Source organism: Vicugna pacos, chromosome 6 (assembly GCF_048564905.1).
Source record: "Vicugna pacos chromosome 6, VicPac4, whole genome shotgun sequence".
NCBI classification, from domain to species: domain Eukaryota; kingdom Metazoa; phylum Chordata; class Mammalia; order Artiodactyla; family Camelidae; genus Vicugna; species Vicugna pacos.
The window spans coordinates 15,422,694-15,443,419 of NC_132992.1; the positions used below are offsets into that span (position 1 = coordinate 15,422,694).

The 20,726-nt window shown below is 40.3% G+C and overlaps 2 protein-coding genes across 8 annotated transcripts in view; one reads left to right on the plus strand and one right to left on the minus strand.

Moving 5' to 3' along the window:
- The window catches only part of LOC102526537 (aromatase), a 50,140-nt gene extending 35,020 nt beyond the window's left edge, over positions 1 to 15,120 (plus strand). For all 5 annotated transcript variants that reach the window (XM_072962444.1, XM_072962441.1, XM_072962442.1 and 2 more), the window contains 7 exons: positions 2,645 to 2,799; positions 6,099 to 6,275; positions 8,694 to 8,808; positions 10,949 to 11,063; positions 11,499 to 11,661; positions 13,109 to 13,350; positions 14,103 to 15,120. In XM_072962444.1, the coding sequence (XP_072818545.1) occupies positions 2,645 to 2,799; positions 6,099 to 6,275; positions 8,694 to 8,808; positions 10,949 to 11,063; positions 11,499 to 11,661; positions 13,109 to 13,350; positions 14,103 to 14,360 (1,225 nt within the window). In that variant the 3' untranslated portion in view covers positions 14,361 to 15,120. The remainder of the gene's footprint in view (positions 1 to 2,644; positions 2,800 to 6,098; positions 6,276 to 8,693; positions 8,809 to 10,948; positions 11,064 to 11,498; positions 11,662 to 13,108; positions 13,351 to 14,102) is intronic.
- GLDN (gliomedin) overlaps positions 1 to 20,726 on the minus strand; it is a 293,878-nt gene that overhangs the window by 171,775 nt on the left and 101,377 nt on the right. For all 3 annotated transcript variants that reach the window (XM_072962427.1, XM_072962426.1, XM_072962439.1), the window contains exon 3: positions 4,358 to 4,447. The gene's annotated coding sequence lies outside the window, so the exon portion shown is untranslated. The remainder of the gene's footprint in view (positions 1 to 4,357; positions 4,448 to 20,726) is intronic.

Sequence of the window (20,726 nt, forward strand, 5' to 3'; positions counted from 1 at the left end):
GGGCTGGCATCCCTAGTTCTTCACCAACCTTCTCGTCTCCACTTTCCTGATTTACTCTGGTTAGACAGGGTCAGCCTACTTTTGAAAAGTGATCTTGTTTTAAATTGCTTGTCCTCAGCCAGTCACACTTCCCTCTGCATGTGTATCCCTTGTGGCTTTCCTGCTGTGTTCTCTGCCAAGCCAGAGCCTCTGCGTCAGAATAACTGAGAGGGTGGTGCCCCCTAGAGGACACACTGATTTTAATCATTAGCTCTTTATTAACTAACATTTATTGGGAGCAATTCGGTTTAAGTTTTTTATTGATGAGTACTTCCTCAAAAGAAATGGACAGGCTAACGTGTTTTGTGAAATGTAAAAAAGTTCTAAAGGTCAGAACAGAAAAACAGGATTCTGCTTGTCTCCTAAGCACTTAAAATTTGTAGGTATGAGTTGGTGAATAAAGAGTATACAAATGACTTACTTTCAGCTTTGACTACAGAGTGAAGTAGGGGAAGGTATGAAGAGCTAGAGTCCTGATATCTATTAATTAATAAGCATTTCAGTTCTTTCTATAGCATGAGGTCTCTGTAAAGGACAATATTTACCTTGTATCACTCAAACTAATTCCCTGGAATAAAAGTAGAAGTATCTGGATTTTTGTTTCTGTTTTTACAGCTACTAGGAAGAGGAAAATTTGTTCAAAACTCGGGATAATTTCATCAATATTATCTGAAATCAAATCAAGAGTATATTTGACTAAATAGAGAATATTTTGATTTGAAAATAAGGTTCTTTTTTGAAACAAAGAATTCATTTCATATAATAATTTTACTTTCCTTACTCAGCACTGGCATCATTTTAGGGGCTCTCTTTTAATGTTCAAATAGGACTTTGGAATTCATCACAAATGTCAGGGTTTGGCTAATACTTTGCCCACTGCCTAGTCTACTCAGCCAGGCGTGAGCTCTTTTGGCCCCGTGTCTCCCAGAGGAATGTGTTTTCACAGGCAGTCACTGAACAACCTCATTAAGGCAGAGTCATCCTTTTGGTAGCCAACTGTTAACCCACCGTATAGGGCTAACCATGTAGCTTATTAACTCAGGACACTTGGACTTCCAGTTTCCTGAAAGAAGCTCATATGGTCACAGACACCACTTAGGCTTCACCCACATAGCCTGCTTCTCTCTGGGCCCTGCACTAAACTCTTCCAGCCTCAGCCCCTTTCCACAGGAAATACAGTCACCTGCAGCATTTCTTCATTTTTCACTTGGTAGATGAGAAAAGGTTTATACCACCCACTCCCAATTCTCAACCTCGTGAGTTCCCAACAGACATTCTTTTTCCCAAAGTCCCTCTTTTGCTGAGCAGAGAACCAGGAGTCCTCTCCTCCCTAAACCCTCACACACATAGGTTCATCCCAGCTCTTTCCCCTCTACCCTCTCCTGTGCTGCTTGTATCCACCATCCAATAAACCCACCCCACCCCACCTCTATCCTGAAGACAATAACTATCCACTTATCCTTTATCCTCCCAATTATTAAATTATTTCAATGATCCATTTACCCATCCAATGTCACAGCCTAACTTCTAAGCAGTCTTAATAAACCATCTTCTCAACAAAGTGACTCTTCTGCAGAAGACTTCTGGACCACTATCCTAAGAAGATAATATTCTCCTCACACATGCAGGCCCCATGACTTCTTCAGCTAGGATTTTACAACATTTTGTAACTCTCATTGCCTTATCGTGCCCAAATTGGACGGAGACTGGGGGCAGGAAGAGAGTCCTGGCAGAGGAGATGGGTGGGAAGGGCTGCCTCCTCTTTCCTAGTTCCTCTGAAGGTCCATCCCAGGCTTTAATAGCTGGGCCTGGGGTGGGATAGGAAGCACTGGAAGAGGACCCGGGAAGTTCAAGGAAGCCTGGGCTATGGGCCAGGTTGCAGGGTTGCCACATCGAGGGCTATCTAGTGGCTCAGCACGCCCTGTGTCCCTGGAGACCTTCATGAGTCATGCTGGATGCAGAGCCCTAAGAGAGCTGCTGTCACCATCACAGAGAGTCTTCTAGGCCCAACCCAGTCAAGCCCAAATCAGAGGAGCCCAGGAGATATCCTTCCACCCCAGAATGATGCCCCACTGGAGGACCAGGTCTGATTGGGGGACACTGGGGGGTGGGTGGCACAAGGCAGAAGGTCTGTTTCCACACTAAAGAGGTAAGGCTTCAGTTAACCAGCAACTCCCAGTTCTGAGGCTCACTTCTGCAGGGGCCACACTGTCTGGAGAAGGGCTGCGTGGGGGCTGGATGCTCTCAGGTATATGGTGGCGTGGAGGGTTCATTTCTTAAAGCCTTGCAGCTCTGACCACAGTGCAGGATAGTATTTTAGTGACTTGGAGTTAGAGAAGAAAAAGAAGTAACAAATACTCTGTGTGTGTGTGTGTGTGTGTGTGTGTTCTATCTTAAGTGATGCTCAGAAAGCAGGTAGGCAGAACTATGTGAATTGGAGAAGGAGGTTCTTGTGCTAACACAAGTGCTTATTTAATCTGAATACTAGAAATTATGCATTTCATTTAGATCAACATGCTTTTGCTAACAGAGGCACCTGGTAGACAAAAACTTCACAGTTCTCCTAACACTTCACAATTAATCCCAAGGCTTGCTTTCTCTGCAGGTCCTCAAGTATGTTTCACGTAATGAAGCACAGTCACTATATCTCCCGATTCGGCAGCAAACTTGGATTGCAGTTTATCGGCATGCATGAGAAAGGCATCATATTTAACAATAATCCAGCCCTCTGGAAAGCTGTTCGACCTTTCTTTACAAAAGGTATTCAGGTGCCGGGTACATTCTGCACTTCTGCCTATGAATATGCCATTTTTTGAAATCATTTTTAACTTCTGCTGCTTCAGGGTTTTGAAATAATAACAGCTAACATTCATTATACACGTACTATCTGTATAGTAGGCACTGTTTTAAACTTTTGATAGTTTATCCCACAGCAACCCCATGTGGTAAATACACTTATCACCTACATTTTACAAATGAGAAAACTGAGGCTTACAGAGGTAAAGTAATTGCCCAATTTCTGCTAACAGTAACTGGTAATGCAGGAGAAAGCCACAAAAGCCTACATATCTACCACTTCAAATACTGTGCGTCCTTTTGATGCACAAAGCAGTTACATGGATGTGAAAAAGAAATGGTGCGCGATATACCTAAAGTCACTTCAATTCAGAATTTAGTGTGTCAGTCACATATTTGATTCAAAATATGTTTGCTGAAGGCCTCTGTGTGTGTGTGTGTATGTGTGCGTGTGTGCGTGTGTGTATGTGTGTATATATATATATATAAAGTATATATTTGTGTGTGTATATATATATATTTATTTATGTATGTGTATATATATATATAAGAAGGCCTGCATATATCACCTCACCCAGCCCATGAGTTTTATACTTAAGGAAATACATCTCTAGAGACCTTGTGGTTTAACCCCAAGCAACACAGCAGACACCAGACCCCAAGCCTCCTTATCTAGTGATTTCCCCCTTTATTACATGCTGCTGGAACAGAAGCCTTTGGGGAATAAACATGAGCAATATTTCACATCAAAATCAAAGAAGTTAGTCATGTCTGGAAAATGTGTCAGTGATGGAATCGGGTGCGAGATGGGTTGTAGGTCTGACCGTGCACCATGGATACTCTTCCCTCAGCCAGCCTCGGCAGTGAACCTAGATGCCTCCTGTGTAGCTGCCAAGACAGGGAAAAGCTATGCCTGTCCCAGCACAGAGGTGATCCTCCCACTAAAGAGCTGTAGTGGGAGCTCAGCACAACTCTCTCACATACTCCATTGTCGTAGTTTCCTATTGCTGCTTGACAAATTGGCACAGACGTAGTGACCCCAAACCACACGTTGATTATCCTAACTTTTTATGGATCAAAAGTCTGACATGGGTCTCATGGGTCTCATGGGTCTCATGGGACTAAAAAAAGGCACTGGCAAGGCTGTGTTCCTTTCTGGAGGCTCTGGGAGAGAAAGTGTTTCCTTGCCTTTTCCAGCTTCTACAGGCCACCCACATTCCTTGGCCCTTGGCTCTTTCAAAGATATTACACTCTGCTTATAGGTTTAAAATGTGGCTTTAAGTTCTTGAACGTAGAGGCAAATCATACGTCAGCCTGGGAGAGATATTTAAAGCCAACTGGTCCACGCAAAGGCTTTAGTCATTGGAATCATTTGTCCCACTTGTGGATGTGACAGTCACCTGGAAATAGCATCCTGGTCTTTCATATGTGCCAAGTCCCTCCTAAAATCAGGAAGTATGCTGCCAACAAAACTTTCCTTTTTATACAGGCATGGAAATGGTTACAGTCAAGGACCACTCACCAGGTTTCCTGTTTTGCAAAGTCTGCCTTCAGGGGCCTCTGTAGCACAGCTGATTTGTTTTATTTAAAGACTCTGACTTTAACAGCAAGTCTGAATAAAAAAGATATAAAAAAGAGAGGTTACTCCTAAAAACAGCTTAAAGAAACTTTGAACAAAGAGAGAAAGGAGGATTTTAAGAGTTAAACTCTCTTGAGATCTTCCTAGAAGCTCATAAATAGCCATCAAGTTTGTCTGATTTCCTGCCTGAGACCAGTTTTTATCAGTTTCATTGCCATGAAGCAACAAAGAAGAGCCTGGGTAATTCTAGGGACTTAAATCAATGCACATCCTCATTATGAGGGAGCTAGATAAAAAGTGTGGTAAATTAAAAAAGAATTCTATGATGAAAAAAGCCAGAGAATTACTAGAGCCCAAGTTTTAGTGAAACAAAGGAAGATACATAAACAGTATATAACCTCCCAGGAGATAAAGGGATAATGTGAAGGAAGAAGTTGTGTTTGTGTGTCTGTGTCTGTGTCTGTGTGTATACTGCAAATATACCATATGCTTTTCTCTTGAAACTTCATGATTATACAAATAATGGAATCTATTTAACATACATAATATAACTTAATCCTCCTTCTGTATAAATATTTACATTTTCTTAAGTTTTGCCATGTTCGATAAAACTTTATTGTTTTAAGGATGAAGAATTAGTTCTTAAATTATTGTACATTCTAAAATATAGCAGTAAAAACATAAGCATTAGGATCATTTTTAAATTCATTTCAAAATACACTTATCAAAATATTGGATTTACGTGTTTTTACATTATCAATTTAAATAAACAAACTATTTAAAAACAAGAGTTCAACTCTTATGTTAGACCACATACCATCTCGACCCCTTAGTTGCTCAGATGGTCATGAGCAGAGAAACTGGATATATCAGAGCCAGTTCCCTCTACCTGGTTTCATTCATTCACTCATCTATTCATTCACTCATTCATTCATTCCCCTCTTTGACACCAAAGAAAGGGACACCACATACTGTGGACTTGAAGTACAATGCTAATATAATAGGTTGTCACTGCCCTGAAAGCGTTCCCAGTCCTATGAGGAAGACTGCTAAGCGAACAAAAAATTGCTTCAATGTTACAGCATTGACTGTGTACAATAAATCTGGGAATAGCTTGGGAAGAAACCAAAATTAAGAGAAGGTTATGACTGGTAAATTTTTAAGACTAGCATTTTACACATATGACCTACAATTAAACAGGAAGTACCTTAGATAAAAAAGGTAAGATACACTTTAAATAGTTCTGTAGCAATATTCTGATACCCACTGAAACATATAATATCACCCTGGCCAAATCCAAACCTTCTTTAGAGGGAAATGTATACAATAAACATGGAAAATCCGTGCTTTGTGATTTATAACCACAATTACAAAATGCTTTATTTGCAGTCTCACAAATGATTTGTCATAGTTAGAACTAAAGTGTAACTTTGAAGTGTGTTTTTAAAATATTTACTTATTTACTCATTTATTCGTTTATTTATTATCATCATAAAGGTGACACATGCTAGTAGAAAATTAGCAGAATATAGAAAAAGAATTTAAAAAGATGAAAATTTTCACCTACTTACTGAAAAAAAGTTTGTGATCGATTAATCTTCAACCAGAAAAAGCCCACATCGCCTGATTTTGTGTGTCCTGGAGTTGGAGATAGCTCACTCTGTCTCTGATGTGTACCCTTCAGCTTTGTCCGGCCCTGGCCTGGTGCGCATGGTGACAGTCTGTGCTGATTCCATCACAAAGCACCTCGACAGGTTGGAGGAGGTCCGCGATGAGATGGGCTACGTGGACGTGCTGACCCTGATGCGGCGCATCATGCTGGACACCTCTAACATGCTCTTCCTGGGGATCCCCCTGGACGGTACTGAAATTTTCATTTCTGGGACTTGACATTCTGCCCTTTATTCAACAGGGCATGAGAAGGGAAATGTACCCAACTAAATACAGGCTGTTTTGTACACTGCTCTTCTTTAAATGTTTCTAACATTCCTAAAATTTCTTCCTGGTGTGTCTGCCTTGCTCCGTTACAAGATTATAAAATCCATTCTAGGGGCTTATTTCTTTTCTATCACTCCTCATTGCTCTAGGAAATACGATTCTACCCACAGTTAACAGACGTGATCATTTCTTTGGTCATGAATAGATCCTACCACCAAACCTATGATTTAACCATTTCCAACCACCCTTTTGGGCTTGATATCTACATACATCTATATACACACAAACACATGCAACACATGTGGACATAAATATACATAGACACCTCTCTCTCGAAGCCACTAAGTGTGAGAACTTTGACTCTATCTGACTGAAAATAAAGGTGCAGCTGCTGCTGGAAATGATAATGGTAAGTATCATTAATTTAGTGTCTACTATGTGCCAAGTAGTATAAAAAGTTGCTTCACACAAAGTTTGTCATTTAGCGTTTAGAACAACCCTGGCAGGATGTCTCAATCAAAAAGCTGCTTTCCATACTACATTACAGAAACAAATACTATAATACATACATGCATCTCTACCGCTAACAGAAGAACAAACATTACTCGTGTGCCTTCATTGCATTCTGCTGTTGTCAGCTGAATGGAATTTCTCCTGACTTGATTTCTAGCAGGTTCATTCAGTCATACATTCATTCAACTAATATTTACTGATTGTCTATTTTATGTCAGTCATAGGTTCTGGGGACAGAGCAGTGAACTAGACAAAATTCTTGCCTTCAAAGAATCCCAGTGGGGTTATGGACAGTAAACAAGTAACCATCTAGTAATACACGAGGCAATAACAGGTGCCTTGAAGGGAAAACAAAGCAGGGCAAAGTGCTAGAAAGTGAAGGGGAGGTCTGGGGGAGGCTGAGGCTATTGTGGAGAGGGTGGTAGGAAGGCCTCTGTGGAGAGGACATCTGAACATTACCCCAAAGGAAGTGTGACCACGCACCACGTGCAGATCTGAGGAAGCACATCATAGGCATAAGAACAGGCACAGTGTTCTCACTTGTCCAAACCAGCTGAGCTTTAACACCTGCTCCCTGACTGACCACACTGGGACAAGCAGACAAGCGATACGACCTCCCTCTCTCTTCTTCCCTCTCCTCCCCTCATCTTCCCTGCTCTTTAATTATTCCTTACAAGAGTCTTAAAAATCTTATCTGACTGACATTAGATGGGAGCCCTGTTCACTCTGAGGACTTGAGTCACAGCCTCTTGCCTGATCTGCTTTCAGACAGAGACTCTGAAGGTCCTGCTTGCCTGTTCCACACACATCTCTCCCAAGGCTTGACAGGTACATGTAAGTTCCTGCTCCTCGGTTCCCTGCTAGCCTTGATTCTTAGGAGGGATCAAATGAAGGGAATTGTACAGCTCTGTTAACTTATGGACACAACACTGGTGCTAAGAACCTGCTTAGCTCATACAAATTGTGTATGTGTATATTCCTTCTGCTCTCCGGTCCTTGTCAAACTCTCAATTTGCCTGAGGGACCCAGTTCAACAAAGAGGAAAGGACATTGCTCTGAGGTCAAACAGAACCAGGCTCCAGCCCAGGGCTTGCCTGCCACACTGGCTGTGCAGTGTTGGGTAAGCTTCTTCATTTCTATGAATTGCAGTTTTTGTCTCTGCAAAATGATGACATATCACTCCCCTAGCAAGACTGTCAGGACTAACGGAAGTCTCATTTATACATCACCCTGCCTTGTATCTGATATTTAGCAGTTGAAAATAAACGACTATACCCTTCCCTTTTATATAATTTGAATACAGTAGAGGTTTTCTTTTCTTTAGTATTCAATTTATTTCAAAACATCCTTTAAGAGCTGACTGTGCACGAGACTCAGAACAAGGCCTTGAAGAGTCCAAGATGAATTCTACCCACTGGACCAAAATATAAACAGCACAGTGGTGTGATTTTTTCCTTTTCATGTGCCAGAATCAAGGCCACAACATCCATAATTACTAGGACCCTTCTTATTTCCCATGGTCAGGAAAACAGGAGGGAGGTGGAATCTCAGGCAAGGAGAAGCATGTGAGAATCCAGCGTATCTCTTAATACAAAGTTGAAAAATGGCAAATCTTGGTTAACATGGCCAATCTAGATGCCAAGCAGAATAAATCACTGTTGATTTGTGTAGTGACATTCACGTGGCTGAAACGCCCTCTGAAAGTGGAACCGTGCCCTGCTTAGAATCCCAGATGGTAGCAGAGTCTACGGCATCTTCTCTGACCAGCATAACCTTCTTGGGCTCACATTTTTGCTCAACTGCTCTTCTCTTTTTCTGTCTTTTCCAGAAAGTGCCATCGTGGCTAAAATCCAGGGTTATTTTGATGCGTGGCAAGCTCTCCTTCTCAAACCAGACATCTTCTTTAAGTTTTCTTGGTTACACAGGAAGTATGAAAAGTCTGTGTAAGTAACACACTTTGGAAAACTTTTCGGTGGGACTGGACTGATGTGTGCTGTGTCTTAGATATTGCTGGGCTCTTCGGCAAGCTTTCTCCTCTCCAGAACCTCAAGGGAGCTGTTGATTAAGTTGCTGATGAAACACTTACTGCAATTTGGCAGCATGTGGCCAGACCACGGAGTAAGGGAAGCCTTTGTCCTAGGGCAGCTTTTCACGTAGGAGGCTGAGAGCTCCATCTCTGGGACTGGGACACTGCAGCGTTGGTGTTGAAGAGAAGGGTTGCCTGAACCTGTCATTATTATTTGTCAAAATTCTCTTTGCGTGTCTGGAAAAATGGAAACATGAGATCATTTTATTGTTTTGTTGCCTCTAAATGAATTTCACTTAATTCAACCTGAAATGACAGTAGTCACAAAATGATGTTTTCATAATGCACTTCAATAAAAAGTGGGAGATATTTAGTTATGTGTATTGTATCTTAGGGATCCTGTGATTGTAATTAAATGGCTTAAAAACTGTGGTCTCAGACTAGTCTAGCAGAAGGCTGGACAAATGCCCAATGGTCTACAGGATAATCAATGTGTTTTCAGAGTGTAGCTGCCAGCCAATAAACACTGCCACCTCTAACCACCAGTGGAAAGCCCAGGGGATCTAGAGGAAGACAGACGTGGTTTGCATCCTATCTCTACTTAGTAACCAAATGGTCTGAGGAAATGATTTAAAGTAAAATATATCCTACCTTCCAGGGTGGGATATAGGTGAATGAGATCCTATATGTAGGGCCATTAGCACCGAGCATAACACATAATAGGCACTAAATATGTTAGCTTTCTCCATCCCTCTGTTCGTATCTTCCCCAGGTCTTTGTCACCATCTTAAACTCTCCATCTCTAAAAGTTCCCAGACTTGTTTGAAGGCCCAACTTCATCCTGCCTGTATGTTTTGAAATTAGTAATATTAGCCTCCAGGGCGGAAGTCAACTTGATGTTATTTACATCTTCTCAAGCAGTTGATGTATATCAGGTGGATGATTCGGACACTTGGCTCTTTATACATTTCACTTAGTTTCCACCACAGCTTATTGTGACTTGAACCAAGATGGTAAAGGGTTCCTGCGTTCACTATGGTCTGATTTTTTGGTGTTTTGAAGAGTCTTACCGGTCAGCAGCTAAACTTGGTCATTAGTTTAACTTTGGTATGGTCAGCAGGCCCATAGAAACTTCTTGCATGAGACTGTATAATGGTTCTGTTCCATTTCATTAAAATTAGCTCATCAACACTCCCTCTGTATACAACATTTGCCAATGATTATTAAACTAGTTTGTATCTCCTATGTTCTAGAGCAGTAAAGAGCTACAGGATTTTTTAGTCTTCTTCTCCCCTTACCCTTGCAATAATGCCAATGTTTGTTTTTCATTAAGATATAAAAGACATATAACATTACATTAGTTTCCATTGTACAACATAATGATTTGATATTGGTATATATTGCAGAATGATTATTGTAAGTCTAGTTAACATGTGTCACTATGTATAGTTATAACATTCTTCTTCTGATGAGAACTTTTAAGATCTATTTTCTTAGCAACCTTCAAGTATGCAATACAGTATATTAACTGTAGTCACCACCCTGAACATTAAATCCACACGACTTCTCATTGTAACTCAGGTTTGTACCTTTTGGTGCTCTCCATCACTCATTTTGCTCCCACCCCCTACTTCGTGCCTTGGTAAACAACAATCTGTTCCATGTATCTATGAGCTTGCTTTTTTGGTTTTTTTTACGATACTACCAGTAAGAGAGATCATATAATATTTTTCTTTCTCTATCATATCAATACTTTAAAAAATATATTCAATTTAGCCTTTTGGTACCAGTTTTTAACTCTTAACTAGATGTGATAGCCTTGATTTTGCTACCAATATTCATACATCCTGGCTAACTCTACTTTCTTAACTTGAAGTGTAATATATATATGTAATTTAAGAATATTTGCAAAGAATTAGGTATAAATTCAGTTATTCATGAGCACTAATTGCTTTGATTAAATTAGATCATTTTATTTAAACAAATGCAAATGAATCCATTTTTCTAGATGTCTTAACTGACTACCGATAGATTACATTTTCACTTTTTATTTCCAGCAAGGATTTGAAAGATGCTATGGAAATTCTGATAGAAGAAAAAAGACACAGGATTTCCACAGCAGAGAAACTGGAAGACTGCATGGATTTCGCCACTGAATTGATTTTTGCCGAGGTACACACCTGGACTAACCATAATTCCCAAACAACATGTGTATGACTATGTACAGGTGTCTAAAAATCCCATCCTGTTTATTGTTCCATATTTCTGCGTTTAGATACTTGGTCTACTATTTTTATAATGCCCAACCCAAATAGCCCACTATCAGACATCCTGGTAGGTCTGACCTTTAAGATTTAAACTATTCTGTGTCTGCACAATACAAAATATAAAAACCAGGAAGTCCAAAAACACTAAACATACAGAAAATGGTTGAATTATTCAGCTTTCAGCTGAAGATTGTTACAAAAAATGTTCATTTCAATCCTAGAGACGTAATTTCTATGATTTCATTTTGTTGAGGTTGTTGATCCTGGAGTGCCACCTCCCCTCCTGTTCTGAAACATTTATTCACTTTACCAATGTTTCTCTCCCCTTGCAATTGTTCAGAGACGTGGTGACCTGACAAAAGAGAATGTGAACCAGTGCATATTGGAAATGCTGATCGCAGCACCGGACACCATGTCTGTCTCTGTATTCTTCATGCTGTTTCTCATTGCAAAGCATCCCCAGGTTGAAGAGGCAGTAATGAAGGAAATCCAGACTGTTGTTGGTAAAAGTTTATCACATAAATCATACAGTTTAGAAAACTATTCTGTCTGAATATCTGTTTCTATGTCCTAAGAATCTTAGGTCAAAACCTTTATCAGAATCCACCCAGAGAACAAAAAAGCAAGTCATTGTGTCGCATTTTCACTATGCCAGATATGTGAAAATGATATGTGAAATGATGTGTTTTCCTAATTATCAAAAAATGCTTGTTGAAAAATTTCAAATAATAGAGAGATGTGTAAAGTAGGAAACAGTATCAGCTGATTCCTTCCACCCTGCTCCCCCGTCTCATCCCATAACCATGGGGAACCACTGTTAATATTCTGCTGTGTATTCTTCAAGGTCTTTTTTAATGGCCACATGAACATGTATATATGGTTTAATTTATCTGTATTTAAAAAAAATGGGATCATCCACAAGGATCTGCTACCTATCAGAGGCAAAAGGCTTCTGAGGGTCCACCCAGGGAAATGGCTACACCTTATGGCAGTGTTTCTGGCTTTCAAGCAGCCTGAACCTAAGGAATGCCTTTGGTTATCTTCTCCATCATCTTCCCTCTACCTCCCCATCCCAGATAAACATGCCCATTAGACTCTTAAGTGTACAGAGAGCAGTATGTGAGGAGCTGGGCTGTAAGAGTTCTCTGACCAAGTGAGACTTTCCTGAATATCACAGTTGCACAGGAGACAGGGATGCCTCAGGACCCTGGGTTGATTTTGATTCTGCAAAAGTGGTACCCCATTTGAGGATGGTTGGAAGCTTTTTCAATCTGGGGAGTCATCTGAGCATCTGTGACCAGTGTCAGGCCAATCTGAGACAGCCGGGGTGTCCGTTAATTCTCCAGAGGCATGCCTTTCACTGTAGTGGGGAGAAGAGGATTTGCCACTATACCAAATCACGTCCTTGATGCGATGGGGAGGAGGGACTCTCTGATATGTTCTGACAGATGACTGCATAGGACACCAGAAGAGAAAATTACTTTGAACCTGATTAAACTCACCGTCTCACTCTGACTAGAGAAGGCATGAATGTCTTCTAGAATTTAGAGTAGGAGACAAAACTCACAAACCACAGAGGCCAGGCAGATAAATGTTTGAAGCAGACTGGGTAGCTCTACGTGTTGCTGCAGAGAGGACGCCCCTCTAAAAGGTTTATCAGACACTCAACTTCAGCCCACTGTTGCCAGGCGGGAATGTGGATCCAATGTTACCTGGTTTTTAAAATTTTTCTAGAAATTCAGACTTTTCTCTGAAAAACTCGTGTGTTAAAATAATTGACTTCAAATCTGAATTTTCGTAAGACCCAGGTTGCTGGTTTACATTAGAATCAACGATATAAATTTTTTCAACCAAGAGCAAACTGTTCTGCGGAAAGTACAGGAATTTTAATACTCATCACATATTGAAACTAACATGACGTCCTTTATCCTTTTTAATCTGCTCCCACAGGTGAAAGAGACATGAGGATTGATGATATGCAAAAACTGAAAGTGGTTGAAAACTTTATTTATGAGAGCATGAGGTACCAGCCTGTTGTGGACCTGGTCATGCGCAAAGCCTTAGAGGATGATGTCATCGATGGCTACCCGGTGAAAAAGGGGACCAACATTATCCTGAATATTGGAAGAATGCATAGACTCGAGTTTTTCCCCAAGCCCAATGAATTTACTCTGGAAAACTTTGCCAAGAATGTAAGAGCCCTTCCTTAAAACACTTGAAAATGTCAGCTGTTAAATCCGCTCTGGTTCCGTCTTTGTACCATGTGCTTTTCGTTCTATTTACTCATTCCCTTCCCACCTCACCAGGACAGCACGTTTCCCCTAGTTTGGAACACGGCCACCATGTCTGTCCTCAAGCCAAGGAGGCTGGGTCTCCAGTTCTGGCAAATGTCTTCACGGAGGCCACACGATAGGTCAAAATGTGAAAAATTCAGGCCCTTAATCTGCCTAAAATTCAGCAAATTTTGTTTAATCTAACCAACCCGCTTTTCCATTTAAACTGAGCACTTTAGAATCATGTAGATTCAGCTGCAGCATCACCCAAGCCATCGAAATCAAATCCGTATGTGCTTCAGCTGCAAATCAGATGAGATGAACAGATTCGGTGTTTGCAGTCTGCCTTTGGTTCCCCAAATGGCCCCACAAGCACTAGGCCCCACTCTAAACCGGCTTGGGAACTCGGAGAGCCTCAGCTTGGACTTTTTCTATAACTGAAGTGTGCTAGAGATTCTGCCTTCATTATGTCAAGTTTAGGCAATGAGGTTTTTTAACCTGAATTATCCAGATAGTTCCCCTGTGCCTCTTTTTCCGTTTTCAATGGGGAAGAGACATGATCTCTTCCCCACTGAAAACCAAGCGTTCTGACTGCGTTTTCAGGGTGAGTCAGACAGGGAGGCATGGCTCTAGCCTTACTACTCTGGCTAACTGTCTGACTGTTTTCCTAGGTTCCGTACAGGTACTTTCAGCCATTTGGCTTTGGGCCCCGGGCCTGTGCGGGGAAGTACATCGCCATGGTGATGATGAAAGTCACCCTGGTCACGCTTCTGAAACGTTTCCGTGTGGAGACATTGCAAGGCCACTGTGTTGAAAAGATACAAAAGAAAAATGACTTATCCTTGCACCCAGATGAGACCTGCAAGACCAGGGACCTACTGGAAATGATTTTCATCCCAAGAAATTCAGACAAGTCCCTCGAGCACTAAAGAATATTGATCAATGCCTGCCCTGGAACATTGCTCAACAGTATTCCACATGGAAACCACCATCTTTACCAAGAGGTCCTCCTCACACGAACATTTCATAGTGTATTATAGGCTTATCTCCTATGAGTTGTCAGCAAGGAGATACTACTCTTCTGAGCTTATCTACACCAGAAACCAGACTGCAAGAGAAAACATGGAGGCCAAGACTTTGTGCAAGAAGCTGCAGCCTTAAAGACCCAATTCCACAAAATGTGCTTTGGAAAAGACCCAGCAGCAGAACTTATGACCTCCTCCCTGTGGTTTCTCCACTGCCCTGCCCTGAGATGGGAGTTTCTCATTGTGTGGGTAGAAGCACTCATGCTGATTAGAAGAGCCAGGCTGGAATCTGGGTACCTCGGATCAAACACACTTGTTAGTGTGAATAAGGGGTTCTGATTTGGTTTTCGGCAGGGCTGGGGACTGTAACATCCATCCTTTGAGAAATTCTTACAAACCCAGCATTTGACTTTTCCTATGGATCTGTTCAATTATCTCTTGTTTACTCACATGGGATTTGTCTGTGGCAAAAGTTAAATCGAAGACTATCCTTTCCCAATCTCTCTATTCCTCAGCTACTTGCTTCTGATACAAAAGGTATAGATTCAGGTAATACAAGGTAATTTAGTAACAGCCAAAGTAAAATACAATTAGGACCATGTATCTGCTGTAGGAAGAAAATTCACACAATGCATTTTAAATTCAAATAAAATTCCTTTTTTCATGTTTGCATTGTTGCTTAGCTCCAGGAATGCACTAACCAAGAGATAACTTTAGGTGATAGCATCTTAGCATCTAGTAACTCTTGCCGCAGCTCCAGCGAATTGAGGGGAGGGGAAGTCCTCTGAATCTATATCTGATTCTACAACCCAGTGGTTTAGAACGTCTAAGGACTGCTCCTCCTGTTCCATTATCCTTCTCCCTCCTTCCCATTTGCCCCTCTTTCTTTCTATGACCTCAAGAGCAACAGATTAGTAGACAACGTGGCTAGGGTAGAACTCCTGCAATCACTTTTTATCCTACTTCAGATTTCGCAGTTACTTTAGAGATTTAATAGTTACCTAGTTTATTTAATCCCTGTATGCAGCCTTGGGAAAATGCACACCTTGGAATCAGCTCTGGACAGTGAATCCAATAGATGAGTTAATTTTCCAAATACTACTTTCCTTGTATTATATCCATATTGCCATAAGAATGTATTTGCTGAAAGACATTTAAAAACTAAAAAACTAAACTCATTTACAAATATGTAAATGTTTGGTATTAAGTCAACCTGAATATTCTTCTCATCCTGCTGTTTGGCTATAGAGCAACAACAGTATAGAATGAGGGTGTAAGCTCCTGAGAGCGGGAGCTCTTTTCTTTCTTTTGGAACCCATGATCGTCCCCCATTCTTACTCCCCATATTTACTCTCAAGATCAACACTGAATTGACTCCCTTGCTCAGAGATACTATAATTGACCCAGAAATGAAGTAAACAGGAGGCCAGTATCCTAAGAATTCAAGGATGGGCATTGTAAGGGAGCAAATATTTGAAACTTGAACTATCTGGATCATCTGTATGACCTAAACATATGTGGAAATATATCTGTGTACTCAGATGTCTGTAGTCAGGTCTAGATGAGCATCCAAATAATTCAGACCCATGAAAGAAAAGCCAGGATTTTAGACTTAATGTATCCAAATTAATTTCACTTGATGATTATTAAGAAACAGTTTACTTTGTCTCTAACTGGAGCTCCACTGTAGAAAAAAACAGACTTTGGATCAGTATACTTCACCCATCCAATTCCCCTGAACATCTGCTGTATTTAATGTGTATATATGTAGCCAAGGCCATCATCTATACAGTCAATGTGAAATGGAGATGGATATAGTTGTATATAGATAACACAGACACAAAAATTTGCTAGGGGAACACTGGGGTGGGGGTTGGGGACAAGGGGAGAAAGAAAGTACTGGTTTGCATGATCTAAGCACACTATCCCAGAAACAAATTATCTGGGTAATTGTTCAACTTATCACTGTTCGGCCTGTATTGACAAACCTCATATGTTTGTACAGGTTTGACTTACAGAATTTGGAGTATCATTGACTTTTCAGTGGGCTAGTGAACTTATATTTGAAAACCCTGTTTTCTCTTCAGAATTTTGCCTAATTGTTAAGTGCTTAATTGTCACTCTGAATGTGCAGTGGATTCTGTTTTCACCAGCTCTCAAAGAACTAGGCTGTATAAATTATCAGTGAAATGCATGCATTTAGGGGCTCCATCATTTTTAAACTGTGACAACTGTAGTCTCGTATCTTTGGATGTTCCAGACACCTTCCTTCTGCCTTCAATTGACATTCTACTTCCCCTTCTCCCCAGTGGAAAACTATCTCATTCAAAAAAGCCCCACATACTGAGAAGTGCCAGTTGGAAATTGTCAATTTTTATTTCTAAACAGCACCCCTCACCATTCATGGTGCTAAAATTCCACATAAATGTGTGGCATTGGCGCACCAGAAAGAATGCAAGCTGGGCCTTCCTCAACCTCCTGTATTAGTTGGGCTCTGGGACTAAGTCTCTCACTTGTACTTGCAGAAAGACTTGCTAAAATAAACTTCGTCAAAGTAGGAAGCTGAATGGAATGTGTGATACTTTCAGCTGGATTATTTAACAAGCAGAAGTCAAGGGCTGAACCCTCCATGGCTCAACTCAGACAAGGCTTCCTGAATGAACTCCCTCATTCCTTCAGTGCAGCTTTTAGTAGGTGTTGGCCTCCATCTAGGGAGTCACTGATATACTCTGTTTACACCAGCTCAACATGACAAAAGGAATGCATTTAGATAAGACAACCTGGTCATTAAGTCCAGCCCATTAGCCCTACCTACCTCTTTCTCTTATTAAGAAGGCATTTCAAAGTATGAGAAAAATGAAAATCATTATATAAGTGTAAGTATAAAAATGTCTAGAATGTCAAGAATAAATCTGAAACCATTCTAATTATAACCAAAAGCATTCTAACTATAAACTGACTACATTTTAATTTTTAATAATACATTTCTTGCAATAAAGTTCTCAAGTTATGAGACATGGAAGTTGAGACTGTGGCCCAGGTGATTTTTAGTTCCTTACAGTTCACCAATTCCATAAATAAGGAAGCAGTGAAGCCTTGAATCTCAGAACAGCATTTTCTTAAACATATGTTTTGTTTAAACTTTCTATACCTCAGTTTTCTCATCAATTCAACGAAAATAGCAATTACCTCATAAAGCTGCTGTGAAAATTACAAGGGATAATTTATGTGACACTCTCAGCACAGTGTCTGGTATAAGGCAACCTTTCAATAAACCTTGGGCCTGATGGTAATGATGCTCAGTAATTGGGCTGATTATGACACCTTGAAAACTCTTTTCATGCAGAGGAGGGAGCAGAAGATGTACCAGATGCTTCAGCATCTCATCTTTAGCTTCCTGCACATGAGTGTAACTGCCCCAGGAAGCCCCATATTGTATTGACGAGAAGATGACGACCAGGGAGTTTGGGAGACTTGCCTTCAAGAACTCAGCCAGTAGAGGAGCTGGGTTCTAGTCCATTTCTCACCCCAAAGCCTTGGCCCCTCCGGCATGCCACCTCTTTGTGGCAGGACTCACTACTGGAAGGCTGAGGAGTCTAGTTCCAGGTTCTCAGCTCTCCACCACCACGCTGGGTAAACCCCTTTCAAGTCTTGCTCATTCCCCACCTCATTACCCAAGATATCTGAGTCTGGAATATCTCAGTTTCTTCATCCATAAAATCTGGATGATTCTAGCTGCCTTACCCACTTCCCACATATGTTTGGAGGATCTTTCTCAAGAGAGGTAGTGCACAGGAAAGTGCTGTAAAACTTCACTTAGCATAAGGTGGTAGTATTGATGTGTTGATTCCATCAGCTGCCTCAACAGGAAATTATCAGATTTCATTAAACTCTTACCTAACCACTAGGCACATTTCTAGTTTTGCCCTGTTTCAGTTCATTTCAGATGTGGCACTGCATGAAAAAAATAAAGAACGTGAAAAAAGGAGTAATTTACCATAAACTCACAGAGGGCAAACCAGACTTCATGATGGCCATAAAATCCTCTCCATTTTGGCCAAATTAGCAAATGCTAAGAGAAATAATAACGGATACCACAGAAATATAAAAATTCATTAACAGTATACTATAATTAGTTATATACCAATAGACTGGATAACCTAGAAGAAATGGGCAATTTTCTAGAAACATACAGCCTGCCACAATTGAGTCAAGAAGAAACAGATAATTTGGTCAGACTAATCACTAGAAATGAAACAGAATCTGAAAAAAAACAAAATAAACAAACAAAAAACAAACAATTCCCTGCATGCATGCAAACAAACTTCACTGGGGATTTCTAACATACAGAGGAGAAATTATATCAATCTTTATCAAAATATTCCAAAAGAGTGAAGAAGAAAGAATACACCCAAAGTAATCTAGGAATCCACCATCCCTCTGATACCAAAACCAGACAAAGACACACACCCCCAAAAGGAAAATTATGGGCCAATATCACTGATGAATAGGTGCAAAAATCCCAACAAAATATTAGCAGACCAATCCAACAATACATAAAAAACATCAGACACCATGATTAAGTTTCATTCATTCCAGGGTCACAACTGTGGTTCAACATATGAAAATCAATCATTGTGATACACCACACTAATAAAAGAAACGACAAAAACCACATGACCATCTCAATAGATGCAGAAAAATCATCTGACAAAATTCAGCATCCAATCATGATTAAAAATCTCACCAAAGTGGGCATAGAGGGAACATGTCTCAACATAATAAAAGCTATTTATGATAAATAAAAATCAATGAAATTAGAACACTCTCTCACAGCATATACAAAAGTAAACCCCAAATAGTTTATTAGAGATCTAAATAAAAGACATAACACCATAAAATTCCTAGAAGAGGCAAAACATTCTCTGACATAAATCATAGCCATATTTCCTTAGATCAGTCTCCCAAGGCAAAAGAAATAAAAGCAAAAGTTAAAAAAAAAAGAGAGATCTAATCAAACTAAAAAGCTTTTGCATAGGTCTACTCTGGAGTCCATTAAGATTGAGCTTTGGCTGCTTCATGGGTACAAATCAGTCTTTGCCCTATTCCTCTTGGCCTCATTTGCCTCCTTGGCTGAATCATCTGTGACTTGGTTTACATGACCAGAGATGGGACATTTCCAAGACAACTGCTGGATGCAGATACCTACAAACAGCATCAACTTAATGTTTTTCAGTTCAATGCTATGGCAGCTCTAAAGTTCCCATATTCACAGCCTGTCAGAGTATTTTTGGTTTTCCATTTGGTTATTGATGTTTTCCAGTGAGATGTGTCCTGCTCTGCACTCTCTGAGGCCTTTATGAGCATGTTCCCCATAAGGCGACTTGGGTCAGAAGCACTTAACATGCAGGGCAGGAAACAGCTCTTATGACACAACCTGCTTTTCACCCAGTCTAAGGAAGAGGTACACTCAAGGCCGATGCCTTCTCAAAGCTTCTACTTGTTTATGATATGAACGTAGATAATTTAAAACTGGCCGTAAATACAATCAAAGGAGGTTCCCTCTTTTAATCACAAGAAAACAAAAGAAAGAAAAGAAGTAATCAACCCACTCCTTTCAAAAGATCTTGCAGTGATAGATCATGGAAATAAAAGTGACAAGTTCATTTAGATGAAACAATCACATCTTTTCTTTTTAGGAATTAATCATATCTCAAGGATTCAGGAGAAATTCTTTACATGGTTCTTACCGTTCTCATAGATTTATGGTATGTTATTGCTGGAGCAAAAAGAGCTACCCGCTACAAACGTTGAAGGCTTAGAAGTTAAGAACTCTGTGTAAGGCCACATAGCTAATGGACATCAAGACAAGAAAGAAACTCTATCTCTGGGCTTTCAGTCTAGCACATGCTCACTCAACTCTTACTTTCTCCTCCAGAAAGCTCAGGCTACAATCTGCCTGACATGTCAGGCTGTTCACTGCCTTGGTGGCATGAGTTAGGAATTCTGAAAGTACTTTCTGTGTATTAAAGGCTTGAGCACTCAGTACCAGATTTCTTACTATCAGAGAAAAAAGATACAGATATGGAAAAGTGTGAGGTAAGAATGTTCTCCGGTTATGGATTGGAATTGAAGGTATCAGTATGAACTCCTGATTTTTAATAGGTAAATAGATCAATAAATATATTTTCTAGCTCTGTCCACTGAACATGCTTAGAAGTACTGACATTCCAACAGTAATGAGCACATCTAGCATTTATGTCTTGGAAT